General features: G+C 54.9%; 2 protein-coding genes and 1 pseudogene across 3 annotated transcripts, besides 1 other annotated feature; 2 read left to right on the top strand and 1 right to left on the bottom strand.

The window, feature by feature from the left end:
• Positions 1-1,323: 1,323 nt before the first annotated feature.
• NCS57_00747900 (uncharacterized protein) lies at positions 1,324-1,827 on the top strand (the record flags this gene model as incomplete). The annotated part of the gene is made up of 2 exons (XM_053057327.1): positions 1,324-1,562; positions 1,614-1,827. 2 exons carry the CDS (start codon positions 1,324-1,326, stop codon positions 1,825-1,827), a joined length of 453 nt encoding a protein of 150 aa, XP_052913522.1.
• A 3,142-nt stretch (positions 1,828-4,969) lies between these two features.
• On the top strand, positions 4,970-7,230 carry NCS57_00747800 (annotated as a pseudogene). Its single transcript has 3 exons — positions 4,970-5,405; positions 5,465-6,733; positions 6,782-7,230.
• Positions 4,970-7,230: a sequence feature.
• A 1,707-nt stretch (positions 7,231-8,937) lies between these two features.
• Positions 8,938-9,797, bottom strand: NCS57_00747700 (BRCT domain-containing protein; the record flags this gene model as incomplete). Its single annotated transcript, XM_053057326.1, has 2 exons — positions 8,938-9,073; positions 9,127-9,797. 2 exons carry the CDS (start codon positions 9,795-9,797, stop codon positions 8,938-8,940), a joined length of 807 nt encoding a protein of 268 aa, XP_052913521.1.
• Positions 9,798-16,573: the final 6,776 nt, after the last annotated feature.

Raw genomic sequence — 16,573 nt, 5'->3', positions numbered from 1 at the left:
ATGAAATGAAACCAGAAATAGCAAAATCCTACGTAACCAAATTCAGAACCCAATAGCACCACCACGTTCAGTAGCAATGCCATTATCATGGTAGCACTATCAACCACTAATCAATCATGGCGTGGGATGCATGAACGACCATGATGGCTGATGCTAGGGAGTCAGCGGGATACCTGTATAGCCTTATCAATCAAGCTGTGTTAGCAGGTACTCTTTATCTAAGCCTTAGCAAGGTCCGCGTCGGGCCCTCCGGCCGCATATTGGTCTGCGCCTGGCAGCATCTGATGAACTTCCTGGGTCAGTGCCACTCGTCTAAACGGAGATGTTTCCCGTGAAGCGAAGCATAGAGACCATGATGATGTGCTGCTTTTCTCGTACCGTACGGGGGGCATAATCTCGTTTCCAGGTGAGGGCTCGCTGTGCATGCCCAGTCAATTCTATGAGATACGGTCGGGAACAGCTTGCGGTGCCTGCACCTTCCTCGTGCATTGTTATTCATCCCGTTCTAGCACCGACCCATGCTTAAACCGTGCCATGCATCTCCTCATTTGATTTCTTTTTTAGTTCTTGTGTGTTTTTTTTAGGCTGGTCCGTCTCGGTCATCACTCTCGTCAGGGAGCGAGACAATAGCCGGGATTAAGGCTCACTCCACCCAAGAAGCATCACCAGGCACAGAGAAGCTCCCCACATCGACACCCCCTTTCCCCTTTCTCCATTGCTTGCTGTCGGCCGCACGCCCCCTGCTCTGTTCTGTGGTCCCGGCCCCTGGATCCCCCGTCATGTCGGCGTCGCTGATTTGACCCATGCTGAAATAACATGGCTCTGGAAAAAGAAGCCGCCCAGGATCCACGCCGAGTGGTGTGGCTACCCTCTGTTTTCCCAGACGGCAGGGCCCCCTGCTCACCTCAATTTGCGTTGCAGCCATTGGGAGAAGCGTCCATCTCCCGCCTCTGATGACCTCCTCCAAGAGACGTCCGGCCCTCGCATCTCCACTCGATGCTCCGTTGTACAGAGAAGGCTCTCTATCAAGCATCCACCCATGGTTGAATGAATGAGCTGTCTCCACCCCTCCACCACGATGCACCACCCCCCGTCGCCATCCCATCAACGGCCATCCCTATCCTCTTTGCAGGTCGTCCGTTCGGTATAAAGCTTGAGTCCTCCAGACCTCATGAGAGTTTCTTTCTTCCTTCCTCACCCACTCACACATTCGCTACAATACCCTGACTTTTAGTCAAGTACATTCGTTCCAGCAACCCTCCAACCTCTAAACAACCTACCTACAACTTTCGAGTTACCTTAATATCTCCAACCTCAGTCAAAATGAAGTTCGCTGCTGCCCTCGCTTTCGCCGCCGGCGTCTCTGCCTACGCCAAGGGCAACGTCACCTACACCACCGAGGTCGTCACTGCCTACACCACCTACTGCCCCGGCCCCACTGAGATCACCCACGGCGGCAAGACCTACACCATCACTGAGGCCACCACCCTGACCATCACTGACTGCCCTTGCACCATCACCAAGCCCGTGATCACCACCTCCGCTGTCGTCTGCCACGACTGGTAAGTCCCCAGATTCACGAGCTGCAAAGCATCATCACTAACATGCCTCAGCCCTGCTCCTCCCCCTGCCAAGGGCGGCAACTCCACCTTCGTCCCCGTTGTCCCCACTGGCACCGCTCCCGGCAAGCCTGGCAAGCCCGAGGGCCCCGTTGCCACTCCCACCGGTGGTGCCCCCGAGGAGGTCCCCACTGCCGGCGCCGGCAAGGTCGCCGCTCTCTCCGGCGCTGGCCTCGCTGCCGTCGTCGGTCTCGCTGCCTTCCTGTAAATCAGCACCTAGCGCGTCTCGTCGACCACGTCCTACCTACGATTTCTTTATTTCGGTAATACCTAATTCGCGTGGGAGCCTGTGGGAGAGTTAGTGTTGGTTTCTTTTCAAAGGGGATGCAAGCGATTTTCAGGGAATGTATAGACTTTTTGGACACGAACATACGAACGGAGAACCGGTATACTTCTGCACAGCTCTATGGAGTCTTTGTCTAATGATGGCCACGCTTTGCAGGAATGAGACATTCTTGTACATGAGCTTTGTCTCGGCGTCCGGAAGGAACTCGCATACACCCTGTGTGAGGTCTCTTTCGAGGCTGGGAATATAATGTGTTTATTTGCCTTTGGAGCAACAATGGGACGATTGTGCCTTGGATAGCCCGCGGGTCGTTCTCATTTCTGCCCCTGATCAGAAACCTCAAGAGACGCATTACCTACCTCGAATCACCTCGCACCCGATTCCGTTTTCCTATTCTTGCGATATACTTTTGGGGAACTCGAACACCTCTCAATAGTCTTCCGCCGAGGTGGTCGAGGCACATACCCCCCTACGGCTGGGCGTGTTTATGGACTCTTGACAAGTACTTTCAATGTTGTGAGCCTGGGGAAATCTTGTATTATAGCTCAGGCAAAGCAATCATTGCTGAGAGGCCAGTTTTGGCTCGGCAAACTTCATATCTTCTTCGATCTTGAACGTGAACTTATGTTTGTGGTGCTGATGTCTTGGATACAGCCGGCATACGGGCGTCAAAACAAAAGGGCCTTTGTTTGCTTGCATTCTTCGGAGTATCGCCCCGACCAGCCATTGTTGACTAGCACGCGACCATTATAGCCCGGGGTCATTTTAAGAATCTCACCAACGATCCAGTCTCGTCGACCAGCGTGTGAAAAGCTTGGCCATGTGCCCAACTGTGCATGACTATCTATCCCTGGGCGCTTGCTGGCTCAGGTCACGACGCATACCACATTTGTTATCACCTCTCTCGCCCACGTCACACCGGGGTGCATGCCACGAAGCGCATGAGCTGGCTAGTCCTTGATTTCCCAGAATATCGCCGACTAAGTGAAGTTGCAGGATCAGACAGCTTGGGCGCCGTTGCCAGCGCCACCGGCGACCGAGCGATGCACCACTTCCCAAGCGGTAAAAAGAGGCGCGAACGGCCAAATCGTGGCGGCCACGGGCGGCGTCGGAGGCGTCGAGACAGTGGATGCTGCTAAGCGAAATTGCGGTGTCATCTCTTCCATATCAAAACACCAGGGTTCTTTCTGCTTGCTGTCCAAGAGCTTGCGCTCAGGCCTAGTGGGGCAGCGAGGTCCGAAGCTGGCTAGGTTCACCGGCAAAAGAGCTGCTGTGCCGTCTCCGATATTCATGGTTGTTGGTCATCATCTTTGTCGAGATAGGACACGGCAGAGCGATATCGGGATATTAGGAGAAGCCGCGGTGAGTCGTGTCTTGGTAAACCTGGAGGCGGGGAGATAAGGGTTGTTGGTTCAGCCCATGTTTGTCTATTGGCACCTGGGAGGAATCGGTAGACTCCCAAGCCCATCGAGTTGAGGACACAAGATGTAGCAACATTCAGCGTTTGCAGGTATATATCACTCCCAACCGTACCAAACATGAACTGGCAGGTGCACAATAGGATGAACGAATTCACTCCATAAATCAGTAGTCATAAACATCACATCTGAGGATGGATAAAGGGCGGCTGGTTCGTGGGAAGAGCGAACTTGGGAGACCACCTACCCTGGAGGATTGTCGCGATACTTTTTTTTCTTCGCCAAGTCCCTCTCTCCCATTTCTCATACTTCACCTCCGGAGGATGCAACATTCATGTCCCTTGAAGTTGGTCGGTCAATTGCTCGATATTGTGATTGGGAGTTCCTGGACCTACCATGCAGCTCATCCATTCCTCCATGCCACGAGGACCGAGGCATTCGCGAGTGCGTCTCGGTAACCAATTGCATCAGTTGCATGGTGGCTTTGCCGCGGAACTTGAGCTTGACCGCAGACAAGCCAGAGTTGAGTGCCGACAACATACTCAAGTTGGATGCATAAGGACAACCCCAAACACCCCCGGTTCCATCCGGGCTGAAAACACCCAAGTGGTGTGATTTTCTGCCTCATTCGCAGCGCCATCCTCACAGAGTTGCAAGCAGTCACGGCAGTGTCGTCGTCGCACGGCCGGAAGGAGGAAGACCCGTCCGGGGTGGTTCGGTAGTTGAGCCGACGCACGTCCGCGTTCGCATCAAGAACAACGTGTGTAAGGCAATGACTGTTTATTGTCAACAGATATCCCAAGAACGATAGACAGCCATTCTACAAATTGGATTACGCATTAATGGCAAGATGCCAATTCGTCGGGTACGCTAACTACCTAGCAAGTGCAATTGAACGCCGAACACCCGGAATATCCCCGTCGACGCCTGGCACGGGCCTGGTTCATCAATGAGCGAGCCTCATTTATCATTGACAAAAAACTAAGGAGCTCCGTGCATGGTCTCGGGCTGGGCCCCGAACCGACGGTCATCGGTAAAGCTTACCGGACAAAGGGGAAGTTGAAGCTGGTTCCAATGGGGGGATTGGGTGGAATGCGGGGGAGGTAGCGCCTTCCCCGGGTTACCAGAGCTCCCAGTGGGCACGGAGAGCGGAAGGTGCAGTCGAGGCGCCGCGAACACATAGCTTGGAGACACGAGGCAGGAGCACTGGACGTAAGCCGTCACTTCAACAACTCGATCTAGTAGTAGCTTCCACCCGCAACTAAGCCCTGATTACCTTACAGACGCTCCAACAAACCGGACAAAGCTCCACACATCCATGCCGACGCCTTTCCCCGGATCTTCTCCTTCTCCCTTTAACTCTGACATTGACACCTTCGTCAGACGGCACCATAGCCGAGGATATTCTTCACTAGGCATAGCCGTCTACAGCTTGTCAAAGGGACTTCAACGGACGCTTCTCAAGCAATCTGATGCCGTTGAACTTGAGACAGGCTCTCCAAGAAGTTGTCACCCTCGTCCGCCCCCGTAGAGCTTCGGTTTCCCTCCCTGTCTCTTGTTCTCGCCGGCCTACATTGTCATCTTTGCTGCCACAGATACAGCCTCTATCGTGTACAAAAACACGAAGATATTCATTCCACACCCAGAAAGAGACACAGCAAGCAAACCAGAGCCCAGGAGAGAAACCAGCCATGGCCGACGATCACGACTACCACATCCAGGACGAGGTGCTCCAGCACTCTCTTACAAACCGGGAAGACTTTTGGCGCCACCAGGCCGAGCACCTCCACTGGCATAAGCCCTTCTCTGCTACCATTCGGCTGACCAAAAAGACCCTCAAGAGCGGTGTTACCCATGACAGCTGGGAGTGGTTCCCGGACGGCGAGATCTCCACTTGCTACAACTGTGTTGATCGTCATGTTCTCGATGGCCATGGTGAATCTGTCGCCATCTACTTTGACAGCCCTGTCACGAACACAAGGGAAACATACACCTACCGTCAACTGCTCCATGAGGTCGAGACTCTTGCTGGTGTCCTCAGAGAGCAGGGGGTTGAGAAGGGCGATGTTGTCATGCTCTACAGTAAGTAGATCCACTAAACCTTGACTTACACGTGGAACACAACCTGATCCCATGAACAGTGCCCATGATTCCCGCCGCAGTGATAGGCATCCTTGCCATCAACCGACTCGGTGCCATCCACTCGATCGTCTTTGGTGGCTTTGCACCCAATGCCCTGGCGCAGCGTATTGATTCTTGTCAACCTGTCTTGATCTTGACAGCCTCTTGCGGAATCGACGGCAACAAGCCCCCAATTGCTTATCAGCCTCTGGTTGAGGAGGCCATTGGCCTGTCAACCCACAAAACCGGCAAGGTCATCGTCTGGCAACGAGACCAACTCAAATGGAATGTCAACCGCAAAGCGGGTCAGCTCAACTGGCAGAGTCTCGTCGGCAGTGCTCACTCTCGTGGAGTGAAGGCGGCTTGTGTGCCTGTCCCCAGTTCCTCACCTGTCTACATCATCCACACTTCTGGCACCACTGGCGCTCCCAAGGGAGTCCTGCGAGATGCTGGTGGCCATGCTGTTGGTCTACACCTATCTATCAGCTATCTCTTCAACATCCACGGCCCTGGATGCGTGTCCTTCACGGCTTCAGACATCGGCTGGATCGTTGGCCACTCTTACATCGTGTATGGTCCTCTCCTGACTGGTGCCGCAACTGTCCTATACGAGGGCAAGCCCGTTGGAACCCCTGATGCGTCTGCGTTTTGGGATATTATCAGCCGGTACAAGGTTACCACTCTATTCACTGCGCCTACCGCCCTCCGTGCCATCAAGCGTGAGGACCCCGAGAACCACTTCTTCATAGAGTATGGCAAGCGAGGAGGCCTCAAGACTCTCAAGGGCCTTTTCCTTGCTGGCGAGCGATCTGAACCTACATTGATCGAGATGTATCAAGAGCTCATGACCAAGTACTGCGCGTACAACGCCCATGTCATCGACAACTGGTGGTCAACTGAGGTCGGCTCTCCCATCACCGGGCGTGCGCTTGTTCCTCATGCTGGCAAGCACAGAAAGACGGACGTTCGTGGACACCCCCCACCTCAACTGAAGGCTGGCAGTGCCGGAAAGGCCATGCCGGGCTTTGATGTCCGCATTGTCGATGACGAGGGTGTTGAGGTGGAAAGAGGGTGCATGGGCAACATTGTCCTGGCGATGCCCCTGGCTCCCACAGGTTTCCGAACTCTTTGGAAGGACGAGGAGCGCTTCTGGAAGGGTTATTTGAAGAGGTTCGAGGGCAAGTGGCTTGATACTGGTGACTCTGGCTGGATCGACCAGCAGGGTTATATCCATGTCATGGCTCGAAATGACGACGTTCTGAATGTCAGCGCGCATCGTCTGTCCAGTGGTGAGTACTGTTCTGCTTTGGTCAAGACTTGAGCTCACAATTTGTTAGGTTCTATCGAGCAGGCTATTGCTTCTCATCCCCTCGTTGCTGAGGCATGTGTTGTTGGCATTCCTGACTCCCTTAAGGGCCAGCTTCCCTTTGCTTTTGTCACACTCTCGCTGAGGGATCACCCTGAAGATGCGGTGCCTAACCAGGAGCTCACTAAGGAGATCCAGAAGCTTGTTCGTGGTCAGGTTGGTGCCATCGCAACATTGGGTGGTATTATTCAGGGCAAGGGCATGATTCCCAAGACACGGTCGGGCAAGATACTCCGCAGAGTGTTGAGGGAGATGGTGGAGAATGCTGTCCGCGGCGAACTTGCCAAGGAGGTGGCGGTGCCTAGTACAATCGAAGATGCGTCTACGGTGGAGGTCGCTCGTTCTAAGGTCAGCGAGTATTTCCAGAAGATGGGAGCCAAGCATGGAGAGGTGGACGGCATGATCAAGGCTCGACTGTGAGAAACTCGGGAGTGGTTTCCGGCAGGATGAGGGAGGATGGTTCAAGAATGAAGAGGACAGTTCATGTGGAGGACATTTTCAGCCAGGTTTCCTTTGTATAGCGATTGTTTGGAGCTGGATTGTTGTCTTCCCTTTGAATAAGTTGCAGCCTCAAGTCCTTTCTCTATAGCAATCATGCCCTACCATGTTGGCTACAACAGTTCGAACGGTTCTGCCTGCATCTGACTAGTCCCACTAATGGTTGATTAACTGGTCCCCTGCATTTTACGGATCTTTCTAGTTAATATGGTCATGTTGACAATTGCACAGCCGTACAGCCTCGCAAGAAAGGGGTTGGTTGTCACAGTCTCATGACGCATTAGGCGACTTGACACCAGTATATCGAATTGAAACACATAAATACTTGGTGTGCAATTGCCTCGATGCCGCATTTCTATTTGCTCTATGACGGAAAAATAACATGCCTTGGTGGACTTGCGATCTTGAGGAGATTGGGTGATTGTGGACTCTACAACCATCACCGGCGCTCTCATCACCACGATGGCAAGCCCTGACTGCTCCAAAGAGGAGGTTGCTTCACCTCTTTGAGTATCGTATCAACTAATCCAACAATATGTTCAACCAGTCGGGTAGATCCTTCTGGTCCCGCAGCCAGGAAGGCTAAGGAGAGGGTGTTGGTCAACTCGATCAGGATAGACTCCATGATGCGATTCAGACGCTCAGCCTAGCACATACGACCATACCCACTGGAGAACTCGGGATCCCGTCCGCTCTCCCATAGATAAGCCAGTGAGGGGCGGATTAGTAGTTGGGTCGGTGACGACCAGCGAATCCCCGCTGTTGTATGTTTTTTTTGCGGTCTGATACGATTATCTTTTTGCCCTCCAACGCTGCCGGCAACATCTTGATGAGCTAGCGGCACTGCAAGTCCTTCCAGTAGTATGTGGCCCCAGGAGAGCAGGGAGGAAGGCCGTAGGCTAGTTCAGATACCTTTGTTGAGCTTCGGGGATACCCCTTTGACCTCCTGGGGGCCCTCGATCAACCTGGCTCATGATATTTTGGTAGCCTTTTGTGCGCGAGTGTCCCTGCTATCTTTCTCAGACTTAACTACTCGCTGAGAGGTCAACTTATCTACGCGAGATTGTCATTCTTCTCCATCGAGGCTTACCTTGGATCTGACATGGCGGGACGAAGTGTACTCACAGCAGGTGGCGGATGCGTAACTCACCCACAGGTTCTTCATCGACTTGATTCCATTTGCGCTATTTGACCTGAAAGAAGAGAATAACGCCAAGTTCTATGTTGATGGGGGATTGGGTTGGGAGGAGTGGAAAGCTGTTGCCCTGGAGCGGTGCAAAGATGACACTGGGCTGAAGCAGTTGTTGGGATCAACGATAGGTTCTGCGAGACGTCTCTTCTTGGGAAACTAAGATGATAACGGCAACTTGAATTCAAAACAGCCACCCCTACCCATGGTCTCATGAGAATATGCAGGCCTCCGATGATCTATGCAGTAACCGACAAACTCCGAGTGTTCATGTTTTCGTCTCATGCAAAAGAGCCTCCATACACCGTCCACACCCAAATGCAATGCCGTCCATAATGTCAATGTACCACTCCATATCGTTAGCAAGCCAACCTCTCCAACTCCTCTAAGCGTAAACATTTCGTATACCCGATGCGGGCACCCTCGTCGTTGATATATCATCATTCCTTGGACAACTGTCCGGTTGGTTGTTTCGCAAACATCCCGTAGACACTCCCCTGAGCCTTGGCCGCAACCTTCATGTTTGAGAAGCGCGCCTCGGGTAATCGTTTTCCTGCTTTGAGGCTCTCGAGGACCCTGTGGATAAGTAAGCAAACGTGAGGTGAAAAAAGGGGTTCTGGCAGGTTTACCACTCAGCGCTGACAAACTTGACTCCGCAGCCGCCGACCTTGCGGATCTCCTTTTCCAGTTTACCTCCCGCGAGCCCTCCTCCAGCACCAGCGAGTCCTCCGGCCGGTCTCCCTACTATGACGTGGGTTACTCGTCGTCTGCCGAGGTGTAGTGACATTTGACCGCCGTGTTCGGTGAGGAGATGCTTCAGCTTGTGGTCCGAGATGAGAGGAAACGTGCTCCCGTTGACGTAGACGACCACACCGTCAAATATGCGTCTGTATTCCTTCTTTGCTTCATCTTCTTGCTTCCTCTTCTCCATCAACGCCTCCTCACCCGTGAGACCCCCCTCGACCTCTTCCTCCCCAGCCAGACTCTCCTTCATCTTTCCTGGCTGGACAAGCATGTCTCTCACACTCCGCTGAGACCTCTCCCTCGCAGCTTTGGGGATAATGGCCTTGCGCTTCTCATCGTAGTCCTCGGCGCCGGCACCCCACGTGTCGTTCATCCGCTCCCCTCCAGCTGAGCCGCCGCGGAACTGGCTGTTGAGCTTGCGGTTTCGAGACTCGCGCCAGCCTGTACCCGGGTTGTTCTCCGGGCGCTGGTGACCAGTTGAAGATGAGTTCCACGGGTCGAACGAGGCGCCGTGGAGAGGCTCTGCGGCCTTGGGAAAGGGTTGCTTTGGCGGCATGACGGAGGATCTGACGAGCTTGGTGATACAGCTAGTTGATCACTCGAGCGCGGCGGTGTTTCTGCGCAGACGTGGGCGTGCCATTTGTGTTTTTGGGTCGAGTGAGAGTTAATTTACGCTACATTTTGACATTCCGTGTCGTCATGACCCGCGTTGGCGCGTGCGAGTGACACTGGCCACGTCTGATGGTTGATTGCCCCTCCAACCTCAGACGCGAAGTCACATGAGAGCTTATTTCGCGTGCTGCTAGTAGGAATGCAATAGGAGATACTTCACTTACTCACTCACTCACTCATCCATGAATCGTTATCAACTTCATCATTACACACCCAGGCTCAACACACGCCTCTTGTTTAGCTTGATCACTATCAAAATTTTCAAGGGGTATCTGACCCTGAATGAATATCCCGTCATGGTTCATGGCTCAAACTCTGTCCTACCTCATGTCCCTAGGGTAAGCCAATCCTCTCTCATATCCGTTGGAGGCCTTGAAAGGACGAAGCCACGCTTAGATGAGCCCCGAAACTCACTCATGACCGTCTCAGGCCACTCACAGCTCATAACTCGCAATCGCACCATCGAGCGGGAAATGGCTCAGCTTCTCAAGATACAGCCACAGTCGAGTCTTGAAAATCACCAACAGCCAACCAATTCAATTGACCAACTTGGTCTGTGTCACCGTAGTCAGTCCCAAGCGAGATCTCTCACATCCCAAATCTCCCCCCCTCCAAAAATTGCGTCGCTCATCTCTCCACTTTGTCGCCAGATGCATGCAATCCAATGCAAAGCTGCAATCGTGATGTGCATCATTCAAGCTGCGCAGGGCTGACATACCTGCCTGGCCTTTACCTACCTTGCTTTGCCTTGCCTGCTTGCTTGTTTGATCTTCTCACGCGCAGATGGCTCGCCGCCGCCGCCGCACCACGCGGCCATGTAGAACTAGAACATGGCATGGCATGCCATCCATCCGTCACTCCCCCAGGTATAGCATTGGCATGGGCATGACATGGCATGGCATGGCGCGGTGCGGCAGAGCATACATAGCATAGCATGGCATCGCATGCATCATATCCAGGTCCTGTCCTTTAGCCTGTCTCACTGCTGCGGGCGTTGCCGCGTCCATGCTATGCTATGCTTGGTGCCATCATCGACCTCAGCTGTCTCCTGATGAATCCCAGATTGCCTCAAGTCTTTGAACCCAAGAACGCCCGGGCCGTCAAGAGGTTTGGATCCCTGCATTGGAATCTCTGCTGGCATGGATGCTCCAATCCAATGCCCGCCTCGCATCTGCCCATCATGGTTCCCGCAATACACGGGGTCCCTGAGCTCAATGTCAGTCAGTCACCAACAACCAACCTCCAAGACTCGAACAAGCAAGCAAACAAACAAGCAAGCAAGCGATGCAGTGAGCCTGACAGATGATGGATGGTGTTCCCCTGTAGCCTGTCAAGGCCCGTCCCTCGCGTCCCTTCCCTTCCCTTCCTCCCTCTCACAACCACCACCATTACCACCACCACCACCCGGCGGCCCGTGTCTGTCAGTCAGCTCGAGATGGACAACTTCCGTTCATGATCCCGGGGCGATCCCTCTTCTCTCCCCCTTCATCCTCGCCATATCTTGCCCCAACCCCTCACTCATCGTCAAGTCGACGACTCCCGGGAACCACCAGCCAGCCTTCCTTCGATCGCCGACCCCGAGCCGAGCGCCCAACGCGACCCTTCCCGGTCGATCGTCCCCTTGAAACCCCTCTCTCGTACTTGGCCCCCAGCCTCGACCGTGGTCCCTAGTTCTGCCATTGCCATGTTTTCGCCCATCGTCCGACCAGGATTGCGGGAACTGACACCATCAAGGATGAGGCGTTCGCGACAATCACCCTCTTACTGCCAAACGTCGATTGCCACCAACCCCCCAGCTCCCTCCCCTCCCCAGCCGGCCAGCCAGCCAGCCAGCCAGTTGCCCTTTCCAGGCTTCCCTCCCCTCCCTTCTCCAGGAAACCGAGCAAGCAAGCAAGCGGTTCTAGCACCACCTCTATCTGCACATATGCGGATCATACCTGCAGCCCACATCCCGTCGCTACGCCTTGTCGACCTATCGAAGCTTCCTTCTCCGGACATAAAGACGCAATTGACTGCCGTGAAGCTGTTGTGGAGTGAGACTTTGCATCGCGGGTAGCAGCATCCTTGGGCAGGGCTCAAGGGGCAACGGGAATCCCGTACATGTCTGTCCCTCCTCTTTGATATGGCCCTGGCAGATGCACACACACATGATCAGGATGCCACCGACCGGATGCTTCACCAAACGCCCCCTTCCAACTCCATCTCACCAGCCCAACGCCTGGCCCCGTCTCTTCACGCCCCCAATAACTACCCTGGTGGAGACCGGGATCTCGTCCAGAAAAATGTCAGCAGATATGTCCTGAGTGCTCGATCGTCTCTGCCTGTCCCCCCAGAGTCTGGGCATGTGTCTCGAGCAGATAGGTCGTATGGCCGCCCAGGGAGCCTCTCCCCCATCCCATCAGTGTCGTAGTAGCCATGTATGTATGTACATATCCGCACATAACCACGGTTGTCCTGCATGCACGCACGCATGAGGGCTCCTCGTACATTAGTTGGCAGGTGGATAGCCATGTCGTCCCCCATCCATCCCTCCTACACCCCGCTGCGTGTTGCGCGGGAAGGCTAATGTAGTGGGCAAGTCAACGGTTAGATCCTCATTCACAACCTCTTGTTTCTGTACATGCCCTCCTCTCTCCAACCGCCCTGCTGGTCTGCCATGAGAGGTGGGGTCCTTGACTCTGAACTGCTCTCCGACTGTGATGTGGAACCTGCTTCCATGAGGCAGTAGCACCTCATCTGCCCGCCATAATCATCATGATGCGATCCTGCAATATCTCGATGAGAGCAGTCTGGGTCGCACAGTCGTCCTTTTTCGTCTCTGTTTCTTCTTTGATGCCGCCGTGGATCCTCACTAGCATGCGGAGTACATGCTACATGCTCTACCCGTCAAGCCCCCCCAGCACGCTGACAGGGAGCGACGCACCCGCCGATGGCTTTCGTTGGCTGCTTCCCTTAAGATCTGTTTCGTCGTGGCCAAGCGGGGCCACCAAGTGAGCTGGCAGGGAAGTGGTGCCGTTATCATGGCCCGCTTCCCACGCAGGGCCACCCCTGTCTAGCCATGCAAGGGAGGGTGTTGTTCTAGGGCCGGTACCTCTCTCACACTTGGAGGTACATTCGGGCGAGAGAGTAGCGGTGAGGGCAGCACTAGGCCTCAAAGGGTTCTCATCGGGGCGCGGAAAACGGACGGTATCCTGGTGCCCTTTTCAACGTGATTCGGAAACCACTGAGGAGGAGCAGCCCGAGACCATCGTTGAGAACTCAATCGGCATGCTGCGTAGGCAGGAGAGTAGCAATTATAGAGCTGGATGCGCATGCAAGCACAGGTCAGATCTCCAAGCAGTCCCGGGCGGAGGGCAGAGCACAGGAGCGCACTAAGCGCTGCCAGATCGCATCTGGGGATGGATTGAGAAGCGCAGCGGCAGTATGTGGACAAAGCCCCGAGCTCGGGAGGCCGGGGTTATGGATGCGATGGCACCAGGGCACTGGGCGAAATATCCCGGAGCTGGAGTGGCTGTCTGCCGTCCGTCTCTAGCAGAACTGACTTCACCAACCAGGCGCCGCACCGTGTGAGCGGCGCTCATTCCTTCGCCGCAGGGCAGGCAATCAATCCTCAGCGGACCGTTGCCCGTAGGCGGGACGCTGCTGCAACTGCTGGGCTTCCCGCCCGGCTGCCCAGTCTGCTGGGCTGGTGTCTGCATCGTGGACTTCCCCGGAACTTGCACCCGCGTATGGATTCATGATTGCCCTCGCCTAGGCGGCCACCTGCTGCTGGAATTCAAGAACCAAACCTAGTCCACGACGCAGACAAAAATAGATAAAAGGGGGCCCTTGGCTGAGGAGCAGGGTCGAATCGAATCTGATGACCATCGACCTACTGAACCCTTCGCGCTGGTTGTTGGGGGTAGTGATGGCCGTTGGCTTGCAATGGTGGTGTGCCAAAAGACGTGGTGGACGCTCATTGGGTTGAGATCCAGTGACCGGCCCAGAGCAGAGTGCCATCACGGCTCCCTAATCAGCCAGCTTGAGGAACCAGACCAGACCGACCACCAGGCGATAGACGTGTTGTGTTGAGAGACGGTCGGCCCGGCGGTACGCGGCTTGCTTGCCTTACCTGGTTTGGTGGCCAGGCAATTGCTATCCTGACGGTCAATCTGAATCGATATCCTGGCCTGGAGGCGACCAGCCAGCAGCACATGGCGTGGTTGTCCATCCCGAGGCCAGAAGAAATGCCTCGGGCTGTCTTGACGTCTGCCCCGCTGCAAGACACAACCGGTGCCGATATGAGTGTGAAATCGAGTTGCATCTCGGCCGGAGTCCAAGGCCGAAAACCGAACGGCTTCCCAGTCAGGTCAGTCAGGTCAAGTCCTGGGGGGCACTTTTGTCAGCACCCAGCTAGCCAGCTGTTTCTCGGCCGCTCTTCTCACTGTGCCCATCTCGCATCTGACAGCGAGACGAACGGGTAGCCTAACGCCAGGATCCCCCACCAAGAGCTGGCTAACGGGCACCGGTGTGCTAGGAATTGGACGGCCCTAACGCCCTAGGAGGCAAATGTGGCGACTCGGCTCGTTAATTCTTGGCCATTGTCGATTCCCCCACGGTGGCCACGAGCAGAGGCAGCCCAGTCGTTGGCCGGCTTAGACGCAAAGGGCTCGCGCGCTGGCTAGCAGACGGCTGGGGGTCGCTGAAACGCCCCCAGCCAGGGGACCCATGCTCATTCTTCCCGATCTTTCTGCAGCTTCCATTGGTCATGTTCTAGACATGCACTACATAGCCGCTGTGCAGAACATGCGAGTGCTCAAGCCAACATGATCCCCCTGCCATCCCTGCTGACCGGGAGAGAAGGCGGCTGCAGGGACTGGAGCTTCTGGAGGGGAAGTTTGAATCGACCAGCAAAAGAAAGCTCAGCCCTTCCGGGGGCTTGCAGAAACATGGGCATGGGCATCACGGATGATGACGGAGGGTATGCATTCATCACGCCACGAGGCCATTCATACTCTGCCAAACTGACGTCCGGGTGCCGGCAGATAGAACGATTGAAGCGTTTCGTATCCGGATTGTTTGTCAGAGGGCTGAGACAGGTCGAGTCGAGCCGGGAATGTGAGACCTATCGACGGGGGGCTCACCAACAAGGGCCCTCTCTCTCCGAATCACCCATTCCTTGCCATCACGTGCAGGGTTTCAAGAGGCTGATGGAGAAGCCAACAATGACGATAGTATCCGGATGGGTTTCCAATCTCGTCTGAGCAGGGCCCAAGCCCGGCCGTTGTCTTAAGGCTTGCCACCGTTGGAAGCTTTGCAGAGACAATCTCCGCAAATCGTCCTTGCTAGTATTACCAGTCTGTGTACCGTGTTTCCCAGGTTTATCTGATTGCTGGGCAAATGAGGTGGCGCTGTTCAGGCAGGACCAGCTTCATCAAGCAGCACAACTCCTCAACAACAACCGGCTGAGAGCTGCGCCGCGTGGCCGGCTGAGGTTATAGTCAAACAGACGAGACCCCGCAACTTGCAAGGCAGTTGTGCTCGGGAACTAAGGCACATCATTAACCAATAGACCAGGTGGCTGTGGTTCAATCAACGTTTGCGAGGTCTCAGGCCGGTTGACGGGATGTCTGAGAGATTGGCTCGCCATGGATGACAGGTGTACGAGATGAGGCTCATCCCTAAGTCCGCACTCAGGCGGGCTCATGTATGTTGCCGGAACATGGCTGAGGACGAACGTCGATACGGTAGTATGGCCGCTGTCATGGGTTCCTCGGGCATCCGGCTGCTTGCTTGCGTTGAAGACTCGAGTTTGGGTTTCTCGCATCCTGGGCTGTTGCGGGCTAGCGGCAGCTAGGTAGAACAGCATGGTACGACGAGTCTAGAAAAAAGCAAAGTCTTCTCCTCTGACTTGTTCCTTGTGTTGAGGGCTATATGTGGCAGGCGGGCATATCCGACGACAATGGGGCGAGGGTCTTTGTGAGAGGAGCGAAAAGCCTCAACTTTCCGATGCGGGGCTGCTGGCATCTGTCAGTCAATCTATCATGGATATGATATGTGTCGATGAGACGGGAAGGCTGGGGCGAGTTGTCATTCACTGTCTTCAGGGCTGGGTGTCTCTCGGGCTGCCATCAGTCTTGTCTCAAGACACCCCTTCTACGCGTGGTCTGTAGATGTGGATTCTCTCTGGCCAGGCCAGGCGAGACAAGAGGCCTAGATCCAGGATAGAAAGGAGGCTTTCCTGAGGGCTCGGGTCATCAAGTGTGGCTGGACATGTGTCCTCCGTTGAAACGTGCTGGGCAACGCGGTGCAGCCAGTCGGGGGCAGCCAGCTGTCAAGCTGTCCCGACCACCAAGACCCGAGGAGCACTCCAGTTGGCCAAGCAGAGTGCCTGATCTCTGATAGCGATAATCGCCCTGGGCTGATGGTCAGACTGAGTGCGATTGTGCGAAAGTGTCCGCCGAAAAATAGGGCCAGTCAGCCAACCAGCGACAACAAATCGCCTGGCGCGTTGGGAAAAAAACGCTCTTGCTCCACATCCTTGCTAGCTCCATCAACGGCTGAGAGCCAGCATCGCAATCCCTGGCCATGGAGGGCAGCCGGCGAGCGAATGACGAGGGCGATGGAGGAGGGGGTGCTTCGGATGGGCCTACCCTCGTCGATCGGTACATGAAATTCTAG

This window comes from Fusarium keratoplasticum, chromosome 5 (assembly GCF_025433545.1).
Source record: "Fusarium keratoplasticum isolate Fu6.1 chromosome 5, whole genome shotgun sequence".
In the NCBI taxonomy this organism is placed as follows: Eukaryota; Fungi; Ascomycota; class Sordariomycetes; order Hypocreales; family Nectriaceae; genus Fusarium; species Fusarium keratoplasticum.
This window is presented reverse-complemented; position numbering and strand designations above follow the sequence as displayed.